Consider the following 21707-nt stretch of genomic DNA (forward strand, 5'->3'; position numbering starts at 1 on the left):
GCTACGCACTCAGATCCCATGGGGAGCTCAAAAATACGCTGCTGCCTGAGTCCTGTCCCAGATCAGTTGAATAAGAACCCGTGGCATACAGCCTGGGAATCAATATGTTTATACAAGTTCCTCAGGGCATTCTCACATGCCCCAAGTGGGGCTGGAGGTGAGAGCAGGTTTCTGTATTATCAGCTGGGGTGGAATATTCCTCTTCATCCCCTAGGGATGCCCACAGTGGGCTCGGGCTCATAATAAGACATCCTCTGGTCAGACCTTGGTTGCAGGCTGGGACTGTAGGAATGGTCTGGGGCAGAAAGCTCTGCTCTTCCTTATGCCTGTGCATCTCCATGCCATGGTGGAGAGGAATCCCACAGCCTCTCTGGGGCCCAGACTGCTGTTCGGCTTTTGCAACCCCACCTTAATTCCCCCCCCCCATCTTCATCTCCCACCTGCCCGTTCCCATCACTCCCAACAAGCAATCACAGCTACTAATTTTTTGTCTTTTTTTTTTTTTGGCAAAGACTTTTTTAGGCATATGCAAGTCAGTAAAAATCTCTCTTCCCTTCCTCTCTTTTCACACCAGGGTGGTGTACTTAGGCTGCTAAGCATCCTGCTTTTTCATTAAAGCGGTATCTCGGATGTCATTCCACATCAATGTATTCTTTTTTACAGCTGCATTTTCCCAGCACAGATTTTAAAAACTCACCCTGAAAGCCAGGGACTTCTCTCCCTGGTCCAAGCTGAATACCTCCTACCCTTACTTACTCGTCTCCACTTGCCCGGCCCCCGCGGCCCTGGGGACGCCAAGCTGAGGAGGCTCGGCTCTAACTCGGAGTTACTGTTTACCTGCGCTTCCACATTCCGGGTGAGAACCTTGGTTTACACCTCCTCCCTAGAGAAGGGGAGGCCAAATCAGATCACACAGCTGAGGGTTTTGCCAGGGAGGTGCTGCTATGTGGGCCTCTTGGGCTTACCAATCCAGCTCGATGCAGCCAGCTCTCTGCTCAGCAGCTGCAGGCTTATTTGCTTCCTCCTCTGAAGAGGTGAGGTCAGGTGTTGTTCTTGGAGGAAGAGGCTGAGAGTGGGGGTGAGACCCGCCTGTAAGAGCCAGTGCCTGTGGGTGGAGGCGGTGGCACCTGCCTGGAGCCTCTGAGTCTGTGCAGTGTCTGACTGTCCTGCAGTTGCCGCTCAGAGGAGAGACCTGTGCCCTCAGATTCAGATGACCTGGGCCTGTCCCCTGTCACTGGTGGGGAGATCTCGGTGAGTCATTTAGCCTCTTGGAGACTTGGGTTCCTTCTGCATAAAATGGGGATTAAAAACAAATCCCTGCAGACATGCTGTGAGCATTAAATGAGATGATAGAGGTGGAATCATTTCGTAGGTAACACTGCACAATTTATCAATCTATTGTTAACTTCTCTGCATCGAGTTAAAGCATTGGAATTACCCACTTCTAGTCTTGGACTAGTGGTTAGAAGTCCTACCGCTGGGCCCCTCTGGGCCTCAGTTTCCCCTCCCGTGGAGGGGACGTGCAGGCCCCGGTGGCTGGGTAGGGTTGGGACCCACACAGTTTCCGTCCTCCCACAGGGCCCGGTGCCACCTGCTCTGCCCCGAGAGGAGGGCACCCCAGCCGGCATCTCCGATGTGTACACACTTCCAGGACTGATAGACCTTCCTGGAAGAGGCTTCCCCGGATTCCTACCAACACTCGTCTGCTCCTGCCTTGTGTGAATTGGGGCACCCACAGGACTCCAGGACAACTCATAGAGCCCGATCTCCACAGCTGCTGCGGCCCTGTCTGTGGCTTGCTCCGCCATTCTCCTCGGTTCTGGGCACCACCCAGCCTCCGAGACTGGTGACCACCCTAGCGGTGCCCTGGAGAGCTGTGGCCCCAGCCGGATGAGGCCATTCCAGAATGGGACCGACCCCTGCCACCCACTGAGCCTGCCCCGTTGCCCCCCCCACCCTATGTCTGGCTGCCTGGGCAGATTATAGGATGTCTGTGCCCCAGATCCAAGTAGAAGAGGTGGGTGGGGAGGAAGGGCTGGCAGGAGCAGGCGTGCCGCTGGACGACCACCTCCGGAGCCTGAAGGCCCTCACTGAGAAACTGAGGCTGGAGACCCGCAGGCCCTCCTACCTGGAATGGCAGGCCAGGCTGGAGGAGCAGACCTGGCCCTTCCCGAGGCCAGCTATGGAGCGGGAGGCGAGCTTGGAGCAGGGGAAGCCCGGGCAGCATCCCCCACCTGCCAGCAGTGCTCCCCGGGACAACACGCCCTTGCCCACCGGCAAGCTGGGAGGCTTCCAGAGCATCGATGAAGCAATAACCTGGCTCAGGAAGGAACTGGTGAGTGGCTGACCCTCTCCCGAGAGTCCCCAGAAAAGAGAAAATGCCGTTCTCTCTCTGTCTCTCTCTCTCTGTATCTCTCTCTGTCTCTTTCTTTGTTTCTGTCTTTGTCTCTCTTTGTCTCTGTCTCTCTGTCTCTCTCTGTATATCTCTCTCTATGTATCTCACTGTCTTTGTCTCTCTCTCTATGTGTCTCACTGTCTCTGTCTCTCTCCCTCTGTCTTTCCGTCTCTCTGTGTCCACTCCCCGACCACATATTCCTCCCATATCTCCAGCCCCCCCACCGTGGCGTGTCTGTAATCTCTCTGTCAGGGGAAGAGTAGGCCTCTTTTCTCTGTGGTTCGTTGGGCCTGTGTATCCATCAGCCCTAATCGCTGGCACTGGTGGGGGAGGCACATCTGCCCGTGAGAGGCTGAGCATGGCACGTGTCCCCACCCTTCCCCAGTGCCACTCCCACATCGGAGTCTCATATGCTTCTCCCTGGACTGCCAAGGGGGCTCCTGGAGTTGACCTCCCCCTCCCCTCTCCCCACAACCCCTCACCCTGCTGTCCACCCTGGATCCCGCGACCACTCATTCAGCCCACAAGTGGCTGCTCTCCCTGCGCGGGCGCTGGGCTGGACGGCAGGGCTACATGAGGTGACTGCGGGGCAGGGGCTCTCCGTCTGTGCAGGGGACTCTGTTAGAGGCTGGGCTTGGTGTGGAAAGTGCTTTGTCAATGATAAGTGGTGGACAAGAAGCTGTCCAGAGGTGAAGGCCCTGAGAGCTGAGCAGGAACCTGCTGACGCACAGGCCAAGCCGGGCACTCCGGGCGGGATGAGTGTGGGTAAAGGGCGTGTTGTGTGTGAGCTGGGCGAGCCGATGTCCCTCAGGAGCACACACCCCAGGCACAGCGAATCTCAGCCTGAGGTGCCCTGTCCCCTCCCTCCTCCCTGCAGAGAAGCACTGGCTGGGGCATGGCAGCTTCTCAGCAGAGCCAAGCAGGAAACCTACCCTCCCCAAGCTCTCAACCCTGCCCCGCCAGTGACACCTGCCAGCTCAGGCCACTCTGGCCATAGGTGAGCCAGCAATCAAGGGCCAACTGCCCTCAGAGCTGGTAGCAACTCTTGGGGCTCCAGGGTAGGCAGAGGCCTCTTGGTTATGTGGCAGAATCCTGAAAAATAAGTCTCCATTGGGGAGCTCCTCATGAGCAGAGATAAATCACTGGGGTTTGGGTGGAGAGGGGCCCAGGGACCCAGGTGTGTGATTAACTGGAAACCTCTTTGGATTTTAGTCCTTGATGTTGAGGATGTATCTCAGGACACACCATCCCTCTATGTCCATCTTTAGTAGCGGAGTGTGCGCGTGCTGCTGGCTTTCACAGAAGTCGGGCACCTCTGGATTCTTGCTGCATCTCTGGGGTGCTCTGTGGCCACTGGATGTTCTTGGGGGGCCACAAGAGGTGAGGGTGAGAGGCCGTGCAGTGTCCAGGACAGAACCTGCAAGCCGCTCTGTGAATTCCTGAGGCTAGACTGCTTTGGCGCCTTTTCATAAGAAGGAACAAAAAATATTCTCATTTGTCAAGGATGCAACGTGTTGGTTTCAGGTTCATTCGGGATTTCACTGCTTGTGGGAGCACAGGCTTTCACTCTCTAAAGAGGTTAGCATTTTCCATAGACGTCTGTTTGGAGCAGGGATTAGAGAAGGAACCCACAGGGAGTTCCCTCGGGCTGTCCCCATCACCCTGTAGAGAGGGGCGCCTCTCAACGCCAGCTGTGTATGGAACCACTTGGGAGCTTTAGGACTCCCAGAGTCTCGGCCACACCCCAGACCAATCAGATGAATCTCTGGGGGAATGCCCGGACATCCCCTAGTTTTAAAGCACCCAGGTGCTTCCAGTGTGCAGGCCGGGCTGAGAACCATGGCCTGGTTTACAGTCACATCACGGCTCTTGCCAGGCCACTGTAGTCCAGGTGCCCCGCCCGAGCCCACTGGCAGAGAGGAGAAAGGTGAGCCAGGCTGTGGAGCAACTTTGGGCGTGGCCATGTAGACGTGTGCTGCTGGGCAGAAAGCAGAGCATAATTGTCAGGACAATTTGGCAACCAGAGGCTGTCTTAAATAGGTAAAGGGGTATTAGCATCACTACCAATGCTTCATGTTTGCATAACCACCTCTCTGTGCTGCGGGTGGTAATAACAGTTAACAATAGCAGCAATGTCCAGCACCAGTCAAATGCATGGTGTGCCTGGTGCTTCATGTGCAGAGACTCACCTCTTCTCACTGTCACATCACCTTCCCAGTAAGTTCCCCATCTTCAGGAAGAGGACACAAGCCCAGTGAGGAATGCAGCAATAGTGGCACAGCTGACCTTGAACTCGGGTCCCCCTGGCTTTGTGGCCAACGCTCTTCTCAGCCAACAAACAGCAGAGTGTCCTCCAGAGGAAATTGATTTTGCAGTTGGATTCCTACAGATGTGAATTCACAAGGACGTCAGCAGTGAACAGAGTGCGTCGGGTGGGGCAGAGAGAGAAACAAGATAGAGCAAGGGAGTCCCGGCCCTGTCCCCTCAATTCTTACAACAAACCCTTGCGGCTGCTGCCGTTGTCTCCATTCTACAGATGAGTAAACCAAGGCTCCAGAGGAGTCAGGAGACCTGCCTAGGGTGATACGGCTGGTATGTGGCAGGCCCAGGGCTTGGGCTCAGTCTTCGCCATTGAGAGTAGAAGGCTACGGGGTGCAAAGGGCCTGGGGGCATGCTGAAAGAGCCATGACCCCGCAGATCGATGCTCCAGAAACTACTCTGGATGCAGTGTGGAGATCTCTCTGAGCATCCCAAACTCTAATGTGCATACAGATCAACCAGGTCTTTTGTTAAAATGAAGATTCTAGTTTCATAGTTCTGGGATGAGGCTTGTGATATGGAATTTCTGGCAAGCTGGAAGGCGACGCTATTCTGCTGGTCCATAGACCACACTTGAAGGGGCCAGCCTGTGGCTCACTCGGGAGAGTGTGGTGCTGATAACACCAAGGCCACGGGTTCGGATCCCACATAGGGATGGTCGGTTGCTCACTGGCTGAGCGTGGTGCTGACATAGACCACACTTGGAGTATCAAGGAATGAAAGGTGGACAAGACTGGGACCAGAGGACAAAGAAGGGACCTCAGAGGACAGACCCAGGGGTCCCCAGGCCTGAGCTCTGAGCCCATCCCTGCCATAACCACCCCAGGGGGCTTGGAGCTCAGCCAGTGGGTGGGTCTCAGTGAATGAATTCACAGCATCCCAGACTTGAGCATCCAAGAACCACGTTCATTCAAAAGATGCATCTTTGAGGCCAGAAGCAGCCCAGTGCAGACTGGCAGGCAGGAGGGAGAGGACGTGCAGTCTGCGTGCTGCAGGATGAAACAATAACAAAGGCAGCTTGTGAGACCCTTGGACTGGACAACAGAGAGGCCAGCATTTGAACCACAAACACACTCTCATGCTGTTAAGTCTCAGTCAAAACATAAAACTCAGTGCTGTGTTCTTCTAATTCCTGTCTGTTAACTCACTGGAGGGGCCCTGAAAAATTAACTTATTTTCTAATCCAATGAAAGTGGTTTGCATAACCTTTGTTCTAGCTTATAAATATAAATATTTTATTTTTATAAAATAAGATAAAATATATTTTGTTGTATTTTAAGCCCAGAATCCAGTTTTCTCTACACCTGGGCAGGCCCTCCCTGCTGGTTGGTTGGGCTCATGTACAAATTTGTCATTTCTCCTTATGTGGCCAAGGAAACAGATTGAAAATCTGTAATTCAGTCAGTCATATGGATGTTTTCCCTCCACGATGCCAAACACCCGACTTGATGGAAGAGTTGACCCAGTGGAGAGCAGGCGCTGAGCTGTTCTCTGACCACCTAGAGGCTCTCCCAGGAGCAGTCGTCGATGTCCCCCTGCTCAGGGGCAGGCACAGCCATGCCTGGAAGTATCGTCTAGCCTGTCCCCGCCTCCTGCAAGTCCAGCTAAAAGGCAGAGAGTAACTAGCTGATCCTGACTTATTAACGAGGCAAGGAAGGCTCCCAACAGCTCCCCCAGGGGTTCACTCCCCCTCTGGGCTCTCGCCTCAAGCAAAACAACAGTCACTCCAATCCCCTAGGACCTGATTTTCCCTCAGGCTATTGTATTGGGGACATGAGGAAGCTGGAGATCCTCAAAGCCTGCTGGTGTTACTCCCAGCTGAGAAGGCCTGGCCGTCCACTCCTGAGCGGATGCAGACAATGTGTCAACACCTGGCTGTGCAGGCAGGGCTGTGGCCTCTGCACCAGAAGCTTCGGACCACCTGACTCCTCCTGGCTGAGGACCTGCCTCGCTGTTCCAGACACAACTCAGGGTCAGGCGAAGTGGCCATGTGCAGCTCTGCTGGCTCCAGGTGGCTCCGGATGCCAGAGGTCACGGCCTCCCTCTCTCTACCTTCCGGGTGGCCTCAGTAGGTGGCCGGGTGGCCAGGGTGGGGTGGGGTAGCACCTCAGGAGGGGGAGCTGGGAGGGCGTGGCCCTGGATCCATGGGCCTGGGCCTCTCATCTCCACGCCCAGCTGAGTCTGGAATTCCGGACATTTCAAAAAACGCCTCTCACGGGCTCTGGTCCCCAGCCAGTTCCCCATCGGGCTTTGAGCAGGCAGCGCCGGGGGAAGGGGCCTTTCTTTCCGTCTTCTCTCCTCAGTCGTGCTCAGCAGTTCCCCTTGCCAAACTAGAAGATGCTGAAAAGGGATGAGAGAGCCTTCCGTTTGGTCTGTGTGGTGCCAAAACTAAACGCAGAGCATTCCAGCCACCTGGTGGGCTGTCGTTGACGAGAGCCCTGCTGCCTGGTTTCATGCCAGGGTTTGATCCCCACAGACAGAGCCCCTGAGAAGGTGTTTACGGTGTTAGAAAAAGGGAAAGAAACCCAACAAGTTTCAGTGATTCCAAGACTGGTGGCAGGAGGCCTGTGGACCTGGGTCAGCCGGCCCCCCCCCACGTGGCCACAGCTCGGCCCTCTTCAGGTTAACCCTCTCTTGCCCGTGCTGCCTGCTTGGCAAGCGCATGACTCTGGCATGTCCAGACAAAGCCCCAGAGGCCAGTACTTCCAGCATCTGCTGAACAACATGGCCAAATAGCAGGTCCACCTTGCAGGGGAGGTGTGTGGTGCTGCCGTTTCCTACCTCCCTTCCAAGGAGCACTCTCTGCTTCCCAACGCGCTTTCCCACAGGGCATCCTGCAAGAAGGCTTGGGAGTATTTGTCATTGCCATTTTACAGACTGAGGCTCAGAGAGATTGTAGGCCCGAGGGACAGACCCAAGGTCATATGTGGGGATGTGGCTGAAGCACACCAGAGACCCCCATCACCTGGCTCTGGATCCAGCTCTCCTTCCTTTGTTCCAGATGCTCTCACATCACATGTTAAGTCAGTGGGGCTGTGAGCTGTCAAAGGCCTGCATTTAAACTCTGCCTGATGCAGAATGAGGCACTTGCAAAAGGCCATGGGGAGTCACTAGCGATGCCTCATGACAGCCCTTTAGCAGGGACTGGGCAGCTACATGTGTTTCATGATGAGCATAGTAACCTGCTCAGAGCCATGCAGTAAGGTACTGGCTAGGCTGGGTCTGGTGCACAAGAGAGTCTCTAATCCCAGCGTCCGTTTGCCCACAGATAAGTCTCAGCACGGCTCGGGGCCTCCAGCCTGTGCGGCACCAGCAGCTGCAGGAGGAGACTCTGGTTCTGCTCTTCTGAGCGGACAGTGGCCTCTTAGGGGCTACAAGGAAACTTATACGCAAAGGTACCAGCAAGGAAATACACCAAAGTATCAGTGATCTTTATTTCTGGGTGGTAATATTGTTCTTTCCACTTTTCTACAGTTTCCAAAATTTCTAAAGTAGGAATATATCACATATAATTGGGGTGGGGGGAGATTATAAAAATAAAAGACCAAAGAGAAAAGAACCAGGTTCCTGTCTGTCTTGCTCTTGTAATCGGTGCAAATTCCTCACCTTGTAGTCTGCAGATTAAAAAAAAAAAAAAAAAAAGACGTAGAATCTCCTGGAATAAGATAAGGAAAATGAGGCCTCAATCCCCAGAAATACCTGGCTCGGCATGGGAGCTGATGAGGTGGGGACAGCCAGCCAGTGAGAGGAGGCTGATTCTGAATCAGGAGTCCTGCCTGCTGTCCCTTTCTTGATGGCCTTGCAGTGTCAGGGAGAGGGAAAGAAAGAGAAGTAGCCTCCTGGCAGCACCTCACCAGAAGAGCTGGAAGAGGCAGGCGGGGATCCTTCAATCCAGTCCCCCATTCATTCAGTTGGACCCGCGTTCTCGGAGCACCTGGCTCAGGAGCTGGGTTGGGGGCTGAGGTGGCTGGGGCAGGCTCCTGTCCTTACGGACTTGCCCTCCAAGGAGGAGACGCGACATGCTGTGGCAAGAGCGAGTGATCACCATGTGCCAGGCAAAGTGGACAGTGAAGTCAACCAAGGGAAATGCACCAAGTCCCACCTCCCTTGGCACCCACATTCATGCCCTGAAGTATGACTGAAAGGAGGCTTCCCTATTTCTCATCCCTGTTTCTCCTGAAATAATTAAGACCCGGTTTCTCTGACAGGCACCCCCAGTTATAACAACTGCACACCACAGTGTTGGGTAATGACTGCTGGGACATAGCAGGCTGGGCATGTGTTGAAAGCACATGGAAATTCAGATTCCGTAAATCTGGGGTGGGTTGGGGACTTAACAGGTGCCCACAGGTGATCCTAATGCAGCTGGCCCATTGGCTGGTCCTGTGGAGTCGGAAAAGCATAAACTTTATAATTAGAGTAGACGTCAAGTCCTGCTACATCCAGTTGTGTGGCTTTAGGAAAACCAGTTCACCTAATCCTCAATTTTGTCATTCTGAAAGGGGGTAATGCACTCCTACGTGGCAGGGTGTCAGGAAGGGAAAGTGAGGACGCATGGCAGCCAGGGTCCCGCACATTTACACGCATCCCAGCATTTAACACTCACAGCCAGCTGTCAAGGTGGGCAGTGTTGCTATCCCCACTTTACAGAGGAGAAAACTGAGGCTAGGAAATCTGAGCAGGAATCTGCACTCGGGTCTGCCCAACCTCAGGCCCACACTTGCGGTGGCTACTGCCCAGCAGTCACTCCCCAGCCAGTGAGCATGACGTTTCCTGGTCGTTCACCACATTCTCTCGACTCCTGGAACTTGGGGTGTTACTCTCCAAAGTCTACTTGGTTTTGCAGTCTTCCCAAGAACTCGCCTCTCTCTCAGAGAAGGATGCTCGTTATTCCAATACAAAGGTCAGGTCTGGATGACCCTGGGTTCAGAAGGGACTGCTCAGCCCAAGGTGTGTCTCTAGGCTAGACTGTCCCTTTCAGAGGGACGTATTGTTTTACAAGCCTCTGGGGCCAATCCCCATCCCTGCGCTGATGCGGGGAGCCGAGAGCCTGGGCACTTCCCAGCAGCTATGGATGTGTCCTGGCACAGGCCCGAGCCAGATACAGACAAAGCCAGGAGAGGACACAGAGAGGCTCACTGTGGCACTGAGCCCTGGGCAGTGTGGAGATATTGCCCGCAACTCCAGGCCAGGCCACAGTCTACAGGTCGCTCTACCAGCCAGGGGGGAAGGAGGATCTCAGACAGGTTCCACCAGGACAGGGGCCCTCACCAGCAGGACGAAGCTCCTCTTTGGTCTGTAGTGCCAGTCTGAATTATCAAATGAGGAAGGAACGTGTGGAGAGATGCTGTGAGCACCCATCAGCGCCACCCCCAGGCTCCAGCCGGCCCCTCCATCCCTCCCCGGGTCAGCAGCCCCCAGGTTGGCCCTGGCCACATTCACGGTACTCAGTAGTTCAAGAGGCTGCCCTGGGCACACAGCTCTGACTGCCCCTGACTCTGGGAAGTGAGGGGAGCTGGGTCACAGATCTCAGCAGACACGGCCAACACTCTCTGCAGTGGGCCTGGGTGTGCCCCCAGTGCCCAGGCTGCTAGGAGGCCCCTCTGTCTGACATGAGGAGCCCAAAGCTTTGCTCTCACCCAGGAGGCAGGTTCCCAGGGAATGGAGTGAGAAATGGCTTTGGAGGCCAGCAGAGCAGAGGAGAGTTATGCCCACTTCCCTGTGCAGGCTCAGGCAGGGATCGATGTGCAAGATGGCAGCTGGCCAGGAGCCTGTCTTCCTCACACAGGACCCCAGTCTCCGGAGCTTTTGTCCACCAGCAGTTGGTCCTCGTGCCGGGGCAGGGCCACTGACATGGTCCTAGCTGGTGCGTGGTGTGCTCAGCTTCAGACGCGAAGCTCCCACTCCATCAGTTTCCAAGCTGAGGAGCCCAGAGCCCAAGCAAAGTCTAGAAGTCCCAATAGTGATATACCAGGGGTCCTTTTGAGGGCTCTCTGAGGACCCCAGGAAGCCTCAGTCCTTGTTTTCACATGACAGCCACAGCCTTGCATTTCACTTAATGAAGCCCGAGGTCTTGCCTATGGGTGTATGGTCCTTGCTGCGTGAGGAAGTCAGGACATAGTGTGGGGGCTCACGTCAGAGCAGGACGGCGGTCCCCGCCAGGGCTGTCTTCTCTCCCTCCACACACTTGCCCAGAGTCACCCAGCAGGGTGGAGCAGTGCGTCTCGCAGAGGTGCGGGAGCTGGCCCTTCCTGCAAGGCCTGCTTGGGGCCCGACCTCCTGGGTCTGCTGGCTGGCCCCATAAGGACACCCTACCCACTATCCAGGGAAGTGACAGAGAAGCTGGGGAGGCTCTTGGCCCCACACTGTTGGGCTGGTCCTCACTGTGTCTGAGCTCAGGACGCCCTGGCCAGGAGGGTCCCTGCCTCATTTCACATCTGAGGGCATGAGCATTACCAGCTTTGTGACACTGGGCAGCTGCTGATTATGGAGATGATGACACCGCCCCACCCACCCCACCAGGCCACGCTTGGTGACACAGATGTCAGGGATCAGGGATCACCTGGAAACTCTTGGTGATGCTGGATTGGTGATGAGATCTGCCCCAGGCACTGTTGGGGAGCAACGAGGATCGTACAGGGACCCTGCTTTCCAGAACTCCTGTTACCCAGCAGGAGAGATGAGCATGTCTTACAGGAAGTAACAAAAAAAAAAAAATTGAATGTTTTGCTCTGTGGCTCTATGAAGAAGGGATAAGCAGGAACTAGTATTTATGGAACCGTTTGTCTCGTGTCTGATATATGTGTTTATTTAATTCTCATAATAAGTGGGCATTATTCTGCTCATTTAATTATTGTTTAGTTAATTATTATCAATATTCATTTATTTAATAATTAATTCTTCTCAATAAGTGGATATTATTATTATGTCCATTTAAAAGATGAAGCAATTGAGGCTCAGAGAGGTTAGGCTCCTGCCCTGGGTCGCATCCCCAGAGTCTGGAGAAGGACTCTGGGCAGGCCTGGGGGCAGGGGAGCCAGGCTGGGTGGGAGAGTCAGGGAAGATTGCTCCAGGATTGTCCCAGCTGTGGGAAATCAAGACCTGGCTCTGGAGAGATTTGATTGACTGATTGATTGATTCGTTCATCCATTCATTCAGCATGTGAGTGTTGAACACAGCCTCGATCTCTCCTTGGGTGTGTTACCATCCAAGGGGAGGCAGATGGTGAACCCATTCAATGCCACGTGTAGGGGCCATGGCCGAGGTGCGTGCAGATGACATGATAGGAGGCCCCATGATGGTGGGTCTGGGGGGCACCCAACCTGCAGGAATGGAAAGTGAGGCTAAGCTGGGCCTGGGGGATGATGGGGTGGGGAGAAGCTGTTAGAGGATGGGACAGAGCCCCAGTGTGGCCACCCTGCAGGGGCGAGAGAGTCAGGAGGAGAGAGAGGAGGCTGCGGAGACTAGAAAGCAGGAGGGCCAGGTGCACTGTGACCGAAACCTGCCCATCAGCTTCCTGAGTGCAGCCTAAGTGGGCGGTGGGCAGGGAGGAGCCTGGGGAGGAAGCAGATGCAGGGAGGGTGGGGGCTGTGCTATTCTGGGAGCGTCCCCACCCGCTGCGGCAGCCACACCTCCCCTGTGCTCCCTCTCGGGCACAGAACTCCTTCTTTGGGAGTAGAGTTTCCAGGCCTCCCTCATGCTAAAAAGCACTCGGGGGAGGGAGGTGGCTGGCGTCCCCTTTCTGCAAAGGGGTCCCACCATCTGTCCAGAGTCACTCATCTCATCAGGGGCTGTGCTGGCACTGGAACCCAGGGCCACTAGCAGCAGACCTGGGGGTTCCTTGGATGCGTCACCCTGTCTTTCCCAAAGGCCAGCCTTACCCCATGAGGGTGACACTTTGGCCTAGGACCTTCCAAGCTTGAGAAACTAAAGGCCTCATCACACAGGCACAGGCCAAAGTCCCCAGCAGAGCCTGAAGTGCCTCCACTCTCTGCCCCAGCTCTGGGGCTCTGGTCCTGTCCTTCCCTCGGAGGGAGCCCAGACAGAGATAGAGAAGTTGCCTGTCTGGCTCCTTCCTGCTCCCAGAGCCAGCCCAGGGGACAGGAGCTGTATCCTCCCTGTCCCCCACACCCCAGCCAGGACTGCACAGCACGAGGCGTCAGGACATGGCCTCTGCGGTCCGGGAGCATCAGCTCCTCTGTGAACCTGCTCCAGCCCTCACCTGAGCTGAAGCTTCGTCTGGAAATCAATTGGCAAACTCGGATCGGTTTCTAGGGCTGTTCGATTTTTGTTTTTTTTAACCTTTCCCCAGAACCTACAGTTGCTGTTCAGCATCTCCCCTTAATAACACCTGTTCTCCCCTAACCACATTGATCTGGCTCTTTCCATGAGGCCAAACCCAAGAGCAAATAATACTAGTTTATGCAGGATTCAGCATGGATAGTTCTACCCAGCACTGATGAAACCATACTCTGGACCTCTAGGTGCAGTTACGTAAATAACGAAGCAGGCTGCAAAAACTGTTCTCAGGACTCAAGTTCTGTCCGTTTGCACACGGCTGAGAAAATGGCCCCAGTCTCTCTCCATTGCGATTGGAGATTAATCATATCTATTAGACTAGGACAGAAATAGAGACGACAAAATGCTTTCACCACCTCGGGGCTCCTGCCCGCCCAGATCAGTGCTGATCACGACGCTCTCAAACCAGCGCATTCGCTCCACGGCTGGTCGGCCCGTGCGCTGTGGCTCTGCTCGGGCCAGCGGTAAAGATGTGACTGGAAATCTCTGTCCCAATGCGCCTTCACATTGGCCACTCTGCACTGCTCCTGTTTCCCAGACTTAAAGAAAGGAAGGTCCAGGCAGAAGCATGCCGCGAGATTCTCCGGAAGACAGAAGAACTCGATCACGGACACGAGGCAAATCGAGACATTTGCGGGAAAGGGGAAGCCGCACTGTGTCACATGCGACTGTGTCACATGCGACACCGTCACAGAGCTGCTCCTTCTCCCAGCAGTCTGATATTTACCCATCCTGTATTTGTATTTATTTTTTTCAATTTCTAAAACCTCCGGGCCGTTTTAGACCTGTGGACATCAGTCCCTGGCACCCAAGAAATTATTCAAGCCGAATCCATTGGCCATTAGGAGTAAAGGCATTTGCCTCTCTCAAAGGCAAAGAAATCACTCAGTTCAGACTGAGCGAGAGAACACAGAAGAAGTAGGTGGGGGATGTCGAGGAAGGAGGCGAATTCTCCAGGTTTCCACAAAATGTGGCTTCTCCCAAATGCTGCAAGGGCCTTTGGCAAAGAAAGAAATACTCTCTCCCCTTGCTGATTAGTCTGGGACCCTCCTTCTGTGGCCACCTTCTCCTCCACCCCCTCGGAGAGGCCCGTTGGCCTCCCAGACCACCCTCAGAGTCTAGTGGGTTCCCAGGGCCACCCTGATTAGAGAAGGTGTCACAGAGGGGGCTGTCAGCTTCTGGGCTGGGCCCTCGTCCCCCAATGCCTGCGTCCAGCTTGCTGTGGGTGACCAGACGTGCCTGTTTGCCCGGGACTAAGGAGGTTTCCAGGATGTGGGATACTTCGTGCTGAAACCAGGCAGGTCCTGGGCAAACCCAGGTGAGTTGATCACTCTAAATTTGCAGCCTTTGTTGTTGCTTTTTTAACTGTGGTAATATATACGTAATTAAAATTCATCAGCTCAACCATTTTAAGTGTGCAGTTCACGAAGTGCGTTCACACTGTGGTGTAACCATCACCACTGCCCATCTCCAGAACTTTTTCATCTTCCCCAGCTGAAGTTCTGCCCCCGTTAAACACTGGTTCTTCACTCTCCATCCCCCCAGCCCCTGGCAACCCCCCATTCTACTTTCTGTGTTTGAATTGGAGCACTCGAGGGACCTCTTATAGGCAGAACCATACGGTCTCTGTCCTGTGACCGGCGTCTTTCACTGAACATAATGTCTTCAAGGTTCATCCTTGTCCTAGCAGGTGGCAGAATTTCCTTCCTTTCTAAGGCTGGATAACATTCACTTCTATGGATGGGCCACATTTTGTTTATCTGTTTGTCTGTAGATGGACACCTGGGCTGCTTCCACCTCTGATAATGCTGCTGTATCGTGGGTGTGCATGTATCTGAGTCCTTGCCTTCAGCTGTTTTGAGTGTGTTCCCTGAAGTGAAGTTGCTGGGTCAGAGAGCGACTCTGTTTAATTTTTGAGGACCCACAACACTGTTTTCCACATCATTTTACTGGTTTTTATTTCACCCGGCCCAGAGGCAGGAGTTGGCTCCTCTTCCAGCTCCCCGGGAAAAGCACTCAGTCAAAAGAGACCTCCCAGCAAACCTCCGACAGGACACGTTCACATTCGATTTTTCCTGTCCTCTGGGTTTTCCCTCCAACTGGCTCACCACACCCTCACCTCACCTCACCTGTAGCCGGGAGCCTCTCTCCTCCTCTTGCAGAGCCAGCTGATCACCCTCTTTAGTTACTTAATCCGGCCCTCGGGGGTTCACCTTCTACCTTAAGAAACAAGCGACTCTCCTGAGAGGTGTTCTTGTCTCCCTCCAAGAAACTAAGGTTTACAGGCTGCAGCCCAGCATGTGCCACAAGCACAGGTGCTTCCCAGGGGCTGCTCGTCACCCGCCACCCAGTGGGGACACACCCTCTCCCCACAGTGCATAGACAGCCCCTGACCGGTGATGTCCCCCCTTTCACCAAGCACTACACCCTAATGACAGGGCTGCTGGCACAACAGGTTGCACCTCTGAGAATCCAGCAAGTGCTTTTATTCCCAGAGGGACAAAAGCCACCCTGGGAGGGGGATTGGATATTGGCACGTCCTACAGTTGAGCCTTTGCCAGGGACAGCATTAGCCCACATTGAGAGCCAACTCACCTGGCAGGTTCTAGGGCCAGTGTCTCAGTCTCTTCAATGAGGGTGTAAAGCTGGGAGGTCCTTGCCAGTTTCTGCGTTCTGTGCCTCAGCCAGAAGAGGAAGGACTTAAACTTAATGGTGAACCTCTTACCTGTATCTGGCCAGCGGTGTTGATGTTTGAAGCTGTGTTATTTGTTGTCTAATTTACTTCTCCCAGTCCTTGGAAAGGCATTATCCTTTTCCTGTAGGTGAGGAGACAGAAGGTCAGGAAGCATAGGTGACTGCCGAAAGCCACCAGCTGTGAGGAGCGGGGGTTCAGTTTGAACCAGTCTCCAGCCCAGGTTGTGACTTTCCAACTTCCTTGGCCTCTGGGGCCCAGCCCACCCCGGGTGGACAGGGGCTGTGGAGAGGCCACCAGCTCCGAGCTCTGGTGGGCCCAGGTGTGGTCCATTCACTGGCTGGCAGGTCCTGAGCATGTCCTTAACTTCTCTGAGTCGATTTCCTCATCGGTAAATCAGATAAAAATAACACCCACCATCTAGAGTGTGGGAAGGCGCAGTAAAACAGTATGTGTAACTACATCCACAGAGCGTGGCAGAAGCCAGGCTGTGCTGTCACCACTGCCTCTGGTGTCCCCTTGGTGGAGCTTGAGGAAGAGAAAGGACAGGAGGGGCCCAGCCCCGCCTCCCTGAGCGGCGCAGCAGCGCCTGTGCCCGTTGGCCACTGCCATGCTCCCAACGTGCTCCACGAGGGATCAGCAGAGACACGTGTTCATTAAACATTTCCGAAAGGATTTCATTTTTTAAAAAACCTTGAGGACACTATGCTGAGTGAAATAAGTCAGTCCCAAAAGGACAAACACTATGATTCCACTGACGTGAGGGCGGCCCCGACCGTGGTCGAATTCACAGAGACAGAGGGTAGAATGCGGCTGCCAGGGGCTGGGGAGGGGACGGGGAGTTGGTGTTTGATGGGGACAGGGTTTCAGTGTGGGAAGATGAGAAAGTTCTAGAGATGGACGGCAGTGGGGGTTGCACAGCAGTGTGAATATGCTAACGCTGCTGAACGGTATACTGAGAAATGGTTAAAATGGTAAATTTTGTGTGGATTTTCTCACAATTTTTTTTAATTCTGGGGAAAAAAAATAAAACTGTTAGCCCCACACATCTCGCTCAGGTTTCTCCAGAGGCTGTGGGAACTGGTTTCTACATGGATTTGGTTTGGTTACAGCAGAGCTAGCTCTTAGTCGGGGCTTCGAGTTAGTGTCTGAAGCACGAAGTCACCTCTGCGGTGTCCCTGTGTGGCCCACGGAATGGGCAGAGCTGGCCCCGCACAGCCAGGGTCCTCCCAGCACTGGAACAAACAAGCTTCTGTGAGCGTGAGACGAGGTGGCTGCTGTGCCTTCAGGGGTCATAGCACCGCACACCTGAGCTTCTCACTGTTAGAACCCGGAGGGCCTCCCCGGCCTCCTGTGTCCTCCTGGCTCGAGAGCACAGACTGGCCAGAGTCACTTCCCTGCTGAAACTGTGATTTTATAAAACTTTTCTTATTGTAAATTGATGATTTACACTTGTACAGGGTATACAATGATGAAAATTATGGAGTAATTAAATCAAGCTAGTTAACATATCAATCGCCTCACATACTTAATATTTCCATGGTGAAGACATTTGAAATTTACTCTCAGCAATTCTGAAATGTACAATACTATACTATTAACTGTATTCCCCACCCTGTGCAATAGATGTGTGTGTGTGTCTCTCTCTCTCTATATATATATATCTCCTGTCAAAATGAGAGTTCATACCCTTGACTATCATCTTGCCATTCCCCCGCCCTAGCCTCTCTGACCGTCACTCCACTCTCTGCCTCTCTGACCGTCACTCCACTCTCTGCTTCTGTGAGTCTGACTTTTTCAGATTCCCCATGGAAGTGAGGTCATGCATTATTTGTCTTTGTGCCTGGCCCATCTCACTTAGCATAATGTCCTCCAGGTTCATCTAAGTTGTCACAAATGACAGAACTCCCTTCTTTGTTAAGGCTGAATAGTATCCCGCTGTGTACATACACCACATTTTCCTTATCCATTCATCCACTGATGGACACTTAGGTTGGTTCCATGTCTTGGCTATTGTGACTAGAGCTGAAGTGGATGTGGGGGTGCAGATCTCTCCTCAACAGCCTGACTTTGAGCCTTTGGGTGCATTTCTCTTCCCCTTGTGCAGAACTGAATGCATCCAAGTTGAACAGGCTCATGAGGCAACTCCACCGGGGTGGCCCTTGTCCAGTCAAAGGAAACTGGACACGTGCCTTACTACCATCCCTTTTTCCAGCTGACTCTGATGGGTTTTAAGCCCTAGAATGTTCTCTGACCTCTGACCAAATCTATCGACCATAGAAAAATAGCCCCCACCCCACCATGTGGCCACCTCAGGTCATATCCAGACACCCTCAGACAACTGGTCATACCTGAACTTCTCCAACTTTGGACAATCTTTTCAGAACAAAGATCCAGTTCCTGAGTCTGGAGTTCAAATCTAAACCACAGGGTTCCTAGCTTTTCAAAGAGATCTATCTTCAAGTTCCAGAACACTCAAAGAGGTCTACGGCCATACCACCCTGAACGCGCCCGATCTCGTCTGATCTCGGAAGCTAAGCAGGGTCGGGCCTGGTTAGTACTTGGATGGCAGAACACTCAAAGAGAAGGGTGGGGTCATGCTCCAGGGGGCCGTGTCAAACAAAGCGGTGGGTGAACTGGCTCTGCCTTTCGTATAGATTTGACCCCTTCTCTTCCAGAAGGGTGTAGGCAGCACCCCACCCAGTTCCAGGCACAGCTAGTGACCCCACAGAAAATGAACAAATGCCGAGCCACCAGCCAGCTGTGGCACCGTCATTAATATGGCACCATCCTAGACCAGTTAGACTCTCTGATGGGCAATGTGCTTGAGTCGTGCTGCACGAGGACTGAGAAGTAAACTAACAAATTGGGGCTGTAAGTTAGAGCCCCAATGTTGCTGTTAATTACCTCACTGAACCCCTAGCAAGACTTTTTCTCATCTACAAAATTAGAGGAAAAGAGAGCTGTAGATGTACATTAAAAAAATCCGAAAACAAAAAACGAACAAGAGAGAGGGAAAAGAACATCGAGATGCTCACTGGTGAAGCTGCTAATTTTTCTACCCCGCAGTGCACTTTACTCCAAACCTGAACAGGGACAGTGAGACATCTGCATTCATTTGCGTAACCACAGGGAGGGTCACTCTGCAATCTCATGGTTCATTTTCCTAAATCAGTTTGGCTCCAAGCACCAAGTGAACAACATAGTTGAGCACAAGGACACAAAAACACTAAAATAATAACCACTTGCAAGCGTAGGCAGAGGATAGGGTAAGAAAGAATCAGATTTTAGTCATGCAGGGGGCAGCTAGGGACCCATCTCAGGAACATGGTTGTTAATGGGAACGCTCTGCACTAAGCCTGGAAAGGCCCTGTGCACTGGTCCCTTCCTGCCACATCACTCTGTGACATCAAGTGACTCACCAAAGCCCACTGAGTTCCAGCGTCCTCACTTGTGAGTACCAACCCTGAGTGCCCTGCCAGGGCTGTGAGGGCCGGGTGAGGTTAAACGTGTGGATCAGTTTGGAAACTGTGCATGTGAGGCCAGGTGAGGAGTGAGATCACTTGCCTTGCTCAGTGGGAAACACTGAGGTGTTAGAAATATTGGGAACTTTCTATTAGGTCACTCCGTTCCTCATGCTGCAGCTCTGCCTTCCGAGGCTGAAGAGCTTAGAGTTGGTTACTCGGGTCTGGAGTCCAGTTGTCTGGGTTCCTAGCCCCTGCCCCGCTATGACGAGCCTTGTGAGTAGACATGGTGCCTATTATTCTGTGCCTTGGCACCCCGGACTGTAGACTGTGGCTGATGATGGTAGCATGACTTCACGGGTTGTGGCGAAGACTAACCGTGGTGTGTTAATATACCCAACGAGCTTAGAACTGTGCTCAGTTTGCAGTAAAACACGCAGTAAATATGAGCCTCTGTTCATGTTTGGCTCTTCTGAAACTTTGTTAAGAAATGTTTCAGGCATTCTAAAGCGTTTAAAGAGCAATGTAACAGCATGATCACCCCCAGCTTGCAATACAAAACACCCCATCACAGCTGAAGCCCCGCATGCCTGCCCCAGTCACAGTGCTAGATTTGGTACTTGTCATTCTGTGCTTCCTCTACACTCCTACTCCATCTGATGTATCTCTAAACAGTGAGAGCGAACAGACGCTCTCTCCACACCAGGATGCAGGTGCAGCATGGTCACCAGCCCCGCACAAGGTGTCGTTTTGCAAGCACACCCTCCTGTGATGCTTTCTCGCTGTGTCTTTTCACCTCCCTGAGCTGGGAAAGCGCTGCTATTTCCAGGTGGACCAATCAGTGATCTGAAACACTAGTTAGGACCCCTGTGAGCAGGTCTGAGCTTGTGGGGGCTGTGGCCTGCACCCCGACTCCAGCTCTTTGCTGACACCCCCTCCTCCCTTCCAGACAGAGATGCGCCTGCAGGACCAGCACCTGGCCAGGCAGCTCATGCGCCTGCGTGGCGACATCCACAAGCTGAAGATCGAGCAGACCTGCCGCCTCCACAGGAAGATGCTCAACGATGCCACCTACGAGCTGGAGGAGCGGGACGAGCTGTCCGACCTCTTCTGCGACTCCCCGCTGGCTGCCTCCTTCAGCCTCTCCACGCCCCTCAAGCTCATCGGAGTCACCAAGATGAACATCAGCTCCCGCAGGTTCTCTCTGTGTTGAGAAGCTCTGGGAGGGGCGGAGGGGTGCGTCACCCGCAGGGCATCACCCCAGAGTCAGGGCTAAGTCCTGCGACGGGCAGATCATGGCCCCCAAGACCTCCTGGAAGGTGCTCCAGTGTCTCCACGACAGCTCTTCTTTGATAAATACCCAAAGAGCTCCCAGAAGGGCCACCCCAACCAGACATTACCTGAGAACTGGGTTCCCAGCACAGTCCACCTCCCACATTCCTGTTTCCTGGAATCTCTGGTGCTATGAACTGGGATGTCAATGGAGGGCTCCCCAAAAGCTGTTCTCTTTCCAGAAGGCTCTCCCCCAGGGCACTGGGGAAATATGTTAGTTGTGCCCGTCTCAAGCTGTTGCTGTCATCAGAGTACTGGCTCAAGTTTGCCTTATGTAGGTGACTCAGACCCTTGACAGGGACCCGCCAAGAAAGAAAAACCAAAAGGGATACCAGGTGGCCAGGGACGCAGGCTCCATGGCCAGTGGCCAGTGCCCCTGGTGAGCATGTGGTCCAAGCTGCTGTCAGTCCTGCACCTTGACGCGATGAGACAATGTAGATTGTTTCTAGTGTGTGCAGGGTGTGTGACGGGTGCACATGGTGTAGCTTGGGAGGGGCAAGCACAGGTACCCTTGTTGCCTCCAGTGGCCACAGGCACCAGTCACAACCTCCAGAGAGCCCCTCCACTGCCACCCCACAGTCCTGGGGGTGTCTGAGACCACTGGTGCCCGAACCAGGCATGTTGTGAATGGATTTCCCATTACTAAATTCTCCTGAAGGGAGCACAACAGCGACCTCCTGGTGCGTTCTGGTGAGGTCACCCCTGTCTCCTTATTGCCCTCCCCAGAAGGAGAGTTGAGGGAGCCCAGTAGCCCGTCCTGAGCCTGCTCTGTGCCTGACCTAAGCAGCTAATTTTAATTGAATGAGATTGTTACTAATGTGTTGCTAACTTGCTACTAACCGACTCTTGTCCAAATGGGGAAGCCAGCTGGGTAGGTCAAGTACAGAGTTTAGGATTTAAGAGTTTCTCTCTCACAACAAGCATGAGGGTCAGTAAGGTGAGAACTCAACAGTTTGGAGGAGCCACCCTTGTGTAACACCACGTGGCAGGGGTCCCCCATGATCAGAAGTGTTTTTGACTTTGGTTCATCTAGCCTGATTAGTGAGTAGAGCAAAGCCTGGACAGGGAGAACGGCTCCCTCAGGTTATACGGCTGTTCGGTGGCTCTAGAGTACTGATGTGTAAAGTCATTACTGCTAATGCCCGGACAGATCACACATCGATGAAACGGTCCCAAAGATGGTCCTGATGCTTTTCCAGACCCACAC

General features: G+C 53.5%; 1 protein-coding gene across 1 annotated transcript; it reads left to right on the forward strand.

Annotated features, from left to right (window-relative positions):
* Positions 1-1987: 1987 nt before the first annotated feature.
* Positions 1988-20381, forward strand: FAM167A (family with sequence similarity 167 member A). The gene is made up of 2 exons (XM_063085081.1): positions 1988-2335; positions 20118-20381. Exons 1-2 carry the CDS (start codon positions 1988-1990, stop codon positions 20379-20381), a joined length of 612 nt encoding a protein of 203 aa, XP_062941151.1.
* Positions 20382-21707: the final 1326 nt, after the last annotated feature.

The sequence above is a fragment of the Cynocephalus volans genome, chromosome 2 (genome assembly GCF_027409185.1).
Source record: "Cynocephalus volans isolate mCynVol1 chromosome 2, mCynVol1.pri, whole genome shotgun sequence".
Lineage (NCBI taxonomy): Eukaryota > Metazoa > Chordata > Mammalia > Dermoptera > Cynocephalidae > Cynocephalus > Cynocephalus volans.